At 38.2% G+C, this 4,220-nt stretch overlaps 1 protein-coding gene across 1 annotated transcript; it reads left to right on the top strand.

The window, feature by feature from the left end:
- Positions 1-1,032: 1,032 nt before the first annotated feature.
- Positions 1,033-3,737, top strand: LOC145448562 (uncharacterized). Its single transcript, XM_080326975.1, has 3 exons — positions 1,033-2,446; positions 2,897-2,997; positions 3,147-3,737. The coding sequence occupies exons 1-3, from the start codon at positions 2,305-2,307 to the stop codon at positions 3,258-3,260; spliced, it is 357 nt and encodes a 118-aa protein (XP_080183101.1). The 5' UTR covers positions 1,033-2,304; the 3' UTR covers positions 3,261-3,737.
- Positions 3,738-4,220: the final 483 nt, after the last annotated feature.

The raw sequence follows: 4,220 nt of genomic DNA, 5'->3' as shown, positions 1-4,220 counted from the left end.
TATTCTCGTGGCAGTATAAGCATGTTTTTGAGAAGTAAAGACAATTCCGTCTTCAGGTTTAGGGGCTCGAACCATCTCTTTTCAAAATCCTCAAATTCAAGTTAATGTCGCGCCGGCGACCAATATCACTCGCGAATTCAATGTACCAGACTCCAAATCTTGGATTGAACGATAGGTTTATTGATCAAAGAGAATAGCAGTCATGGCGACGTCCATACGACCACACAGTTTTCAAATACCCATTATCTTCCTGATCCACCCGGCGAAATGAACTGCGGTGGATGTTACATTCACAATTACAAACTCGAATTACAAACCCTGTCATAGATATTGATTTTGTCGAGTTATTATAGCATTTGATTGTTCCAGTTGATAAGTGAAGTTTGGAATGTCAGCTTATACTACAGCTTTGTGGCATAGTATGGTCCGAGTCATCGCTAGTTATCATATGCACATTAATATATTACTTTACAGAAATATAGGGAAAGGAATGGAGGTAGTCTACTTTTGTCCTGGACGTTTCTTGCGGCGAGACGGAATAAATTTTACAGATAAAGCATTGTTACACTATAATTTGTTCTTTTGTTTTCGACAATAATACAAATAAAGATTTCCTAATCTGCAGCCAGAATAATGAACATTCGTTAGCACAGTGTCAATGCTACGTACTTTATCAGCAGATAGACAGTACATTGTTGCAATTCGCCTGTGGTTATCATTTCATTCTTTGTTATTTATTATCGTCGGTTGCGACAATACATAGACTCATTTCCAGCGTATGTGATATCGATTCCAACCATTAAGAAGTCTACAATCTACACAAAAATCGCTCAATGTCTCACTAAGTGATAACGAACACATATATCAGAGATCATTGTTTCCCATGACTGTGGCTTTTATTGGTACTAAGTACAGCGACGGAATATATATATATAGTTGAGTCAATGGACAGTTTTCAGAATACTTCGCTTTGCTGTCGCGACAACATGCGAGAAGATCAGAGCAAAATGACTAAGGATGTAATGTCCCAAAGAGTACACTCTAAATCGAAAGCATCGATTTAGACACAAAATTGTGCATTCAAAGATGCAATATGGGACAAACACATAAAGTCGACCCAAATCTTTCGCCGCAGTGGTGTCATAATATGTGCAAGTCCACACTTCATCAGATAAAGTTACGAAATATGTGCTTCTGCTCACATCTTATCATCTGTCGCCGGCTTTGATCACTATGAAAGAGTTTAAGTATACATTTTAATAGTCCGGTAAGTCGCCGCACGAGTTGTGGGATCAGTAAGATTGAGAGGGATTGTGAGGTCGACGCTGGAAACGCTGCTGGAACTTATCGTAATGTCACTGGTAAATGACCAGATCATCCAAGGTAAGGTACGGTACACTCGTGTGCCGATCATGACGTCATCGGTAAACCCAATGACTCTGGGGTCCGTTTGCTCCCGCTGGGTTATTTGCAAGGGAGGAATTAAGCGGAAAGATATAGATTCTCATATGATGCAGCATGTCTATAATAAATGTTGAACGGTATTAACGACTCTAGTGTGAGTAATGCGTGCTTTTAGCCCCGTTTACATATAGCTCAGAAGCAATGTTCCCTCTAATTTTGATGAGTCTGCAGCAAGCGCTCACCTACTCACTGCGCGGTCCCTTGGACAACAGTGCGTAACCGCTAAAAAAAGGTCATCTCTTCGGATTTTTTTTGTGCGCAACTTATATTTTATGTGAGCAGAGACCGTGTCAGCTCAAAGCAATTGCACACGTGCGTACCTAAGAGGGCACATTGCTCAGGAGCCATGAAGTGGACTGCTGTTTCATCAATGTCGCTCCATTATTTTTGTGTGTCGCTTTCTTGCATTAACTAGGTTTTGTGAACGTTTCTCTTCTCATTTTATTTACCTACCAAACTGGCAGAAGAAATTGATCATTTCAACCCAATTATATATATCATTGTTTCAACCACATGATTGTCTGACTTGACTATGACTTCCATTATATTGCTTTACCCCATTATTGATCATTAACATATCAGCAGAATAGCAATCAAGAAATCAATCAATCAATCAATCATTGTCATCACCATGTAATTTTGAAGTACGTTGTTTAGTAATCTTTAGTGTTACCTGGCTATTATCAGTGCATTCTGCTTTTGACTGTTGACTGAGTAAACATCTCTATATTTCTCTATTGCTATCCCTCTCTCTCTCTCTCTATCTCTCTCTCATTCACGCTTCACATCTCTCGGTAACGGCGGGAACACTCAGTCAGGGTCAAAGTTCAATACAGAAGCATGAGTAAATGGAGCGATAAATCGCAGTACAGTGACTTTGTGGATGTGGATGAACGTGTCGCTAATCTCATCATAGCCGAAGGAAGGGAGAAGATATTGATTGCCTACGGCATTACGAGAGAACACATTGCTTTAATTGAAGGTAATTGGTTCAAGAATATCAACATTTTATGCGATATGTTATGATTACCGGTATGTTGTCAAGAGGGTTCTTACAGCAAGCAGCAGTGTGAGAAATATTAGTAGATTGCCTTTTAGATCAACTTGCAGTAGCATCGAAACTGAGTTTCAGAATGTCAGTTGATCCTCTAACTTGATGCAATGTGGGTTTACAACTAGAATTCTTGACCAAGTTATATACAACTTGCTTTGCAGCTGACTCACTTATTTTTCAATTACATGACATTTTCATTGATTGAAAACATGACATTTCATTCATGAACCTATTATAATAATTATTGTTAATATTATCCAGTGAAATAAATCTTATTATATTCATATCAAGTTCGCTCTATATAACACATAGAAGTGTGTGTGCATGCTTAGCTCACTACATAGCTGCTTTTATAGTAACACTTTGCTTTTGTAATAGATGAGAGCGGGGTTTCAAATGGTCGTTCCGAGGAGTGTCGAAGCGAAATACTTACTACTCATGACGAAATATTTGGAGTAGAATTAGAGACAGATGAAGAGGTTAGCATTATTTAACTATTCTAGAATGAATTTATTAGTTGGGATAATCATATTAAATATTGTTGTGGCAGAACCGGAATGCAATAAGTGGAATGTCCTTCAACCAAATCTTCTACATTATTTATATTTATTATTATATTTATTTGTAGGGAAAAGAAGCCGCTGCGGTTATGCTCCTGATAGAGTTACGAAATGCAGTAACTAAAAAGAGAATCACAACAGGATTTGAGGGTGATGATAACGCTTTATCAGGTGAGTTGTAGGATTTGCTGCTTGCTTAACCTGGAACTGTGTGAACAATGAACATAGATGTACCATAACGTCCTGATTTGTCAGATTTGTACTGATTTCGACTCTTGTCCTGATTTTTCGGCAAACAGTGTTCGGCGTTTTCCGTAACACCTTGGACGTTTTGCATGCCACTATCTGGCGCAAGTTCGAACTTAACAGACCGTCACAAAAGTACAGCTAGTTGTTTGAAAATTTTATGGCTTAACATGCGCGCATGTTGAGTTGGTTCTAATTCGGGGGTCTGTTAGTTTCCAAGTTGCGCCACAAACATATGTTCTAATTCGGGGTCTGTTGAACTCAGACGTGTGCCGCAAAAATGTGGCACAATTGTTTTTGGGTGCTGAAAATATGGTAGGCCTATGTTTTGATTGACGCTGTTTACGTTATGACGGTGCAATAAACACTCGGAACTGAAAAAAGGCCTCCAAAAATAAATGTTTATTAAATGCTTTTCAATTACATCATTTTTTTGATAAGTCTAAATCTAAGTTAGAATGAGCTGGTGTAAATTCGTTTTCGTCCCACACCACGGAAAATCATTTCTGCTGCTAATGTAATTTTTGGTTTTCCTGACTTCGAGTCCATGAGGATGGCTACCATGGATATAGTGCATAGAATCAGTGAATGTGAACATAATACTTGTGCCGTTCCAAAAGGAACCTGTATGATGGTATACTGATCAAATCTGAATGGATCATTAAAGGTTAGTAAACTTATGATTATGTGGAAAAACCCATACATGTCAACGACTAGACAGCATATCGTGACGACAGAATTTGCTATCACTTGTTTCCATGAGTTAAGCTTGTTAAACCATATTGACAAAAACCTCTATTGACCTATTCAGCTCTATTTTTATTCAATATTCATTATGCAGAAGTCCCATAAAGCCATTTCTACATAATCTAAATCTTGTGCTTTCAATTCACACA

The sequence above is a fragment of the Botryllus schlosseri genome, chromosome 10, assembly GCF_051294905.1.
Source record: "Botryllus schlosseri isolate E-star chromosome 10, Bs_hap1, whole genome shotgun sequence".
Taxonomy (NCBI): Eukaryota; Metazoa; Chordata; class Ascidiacea; order Stolidobranchia; family Styelidae; genus Botryllus; species Botryllus schlosseri.
Note: the sequence above shows the minus strand (reverse complement) of the source record. Positions and strands in the feature narration are given on the sequence as shown.

Coding starts and splice junctions, on each gene's coding strand:
- LOC145448562 (XM_080326975.1), top strand. CDS start 2,305: ATGAGTAAATGGAGCGATAAATCGCAGTACAGTGACTTTGTGGATGTG. Junction 2,447..2,896: donor ACACATTGCTTTAATTGAAG/GTAATTGGTTCA, acceptor CTTTTGTAATAG/ATGAGAGCGGGGTTTCAAAT. Junction 2,998..3,146: donor AATTAGAGACAGATGAAGAG/GTTAGCATTATT, acceptor ATTTATTTGTAG/GGAAAAGAAGCCGCTGCGGT.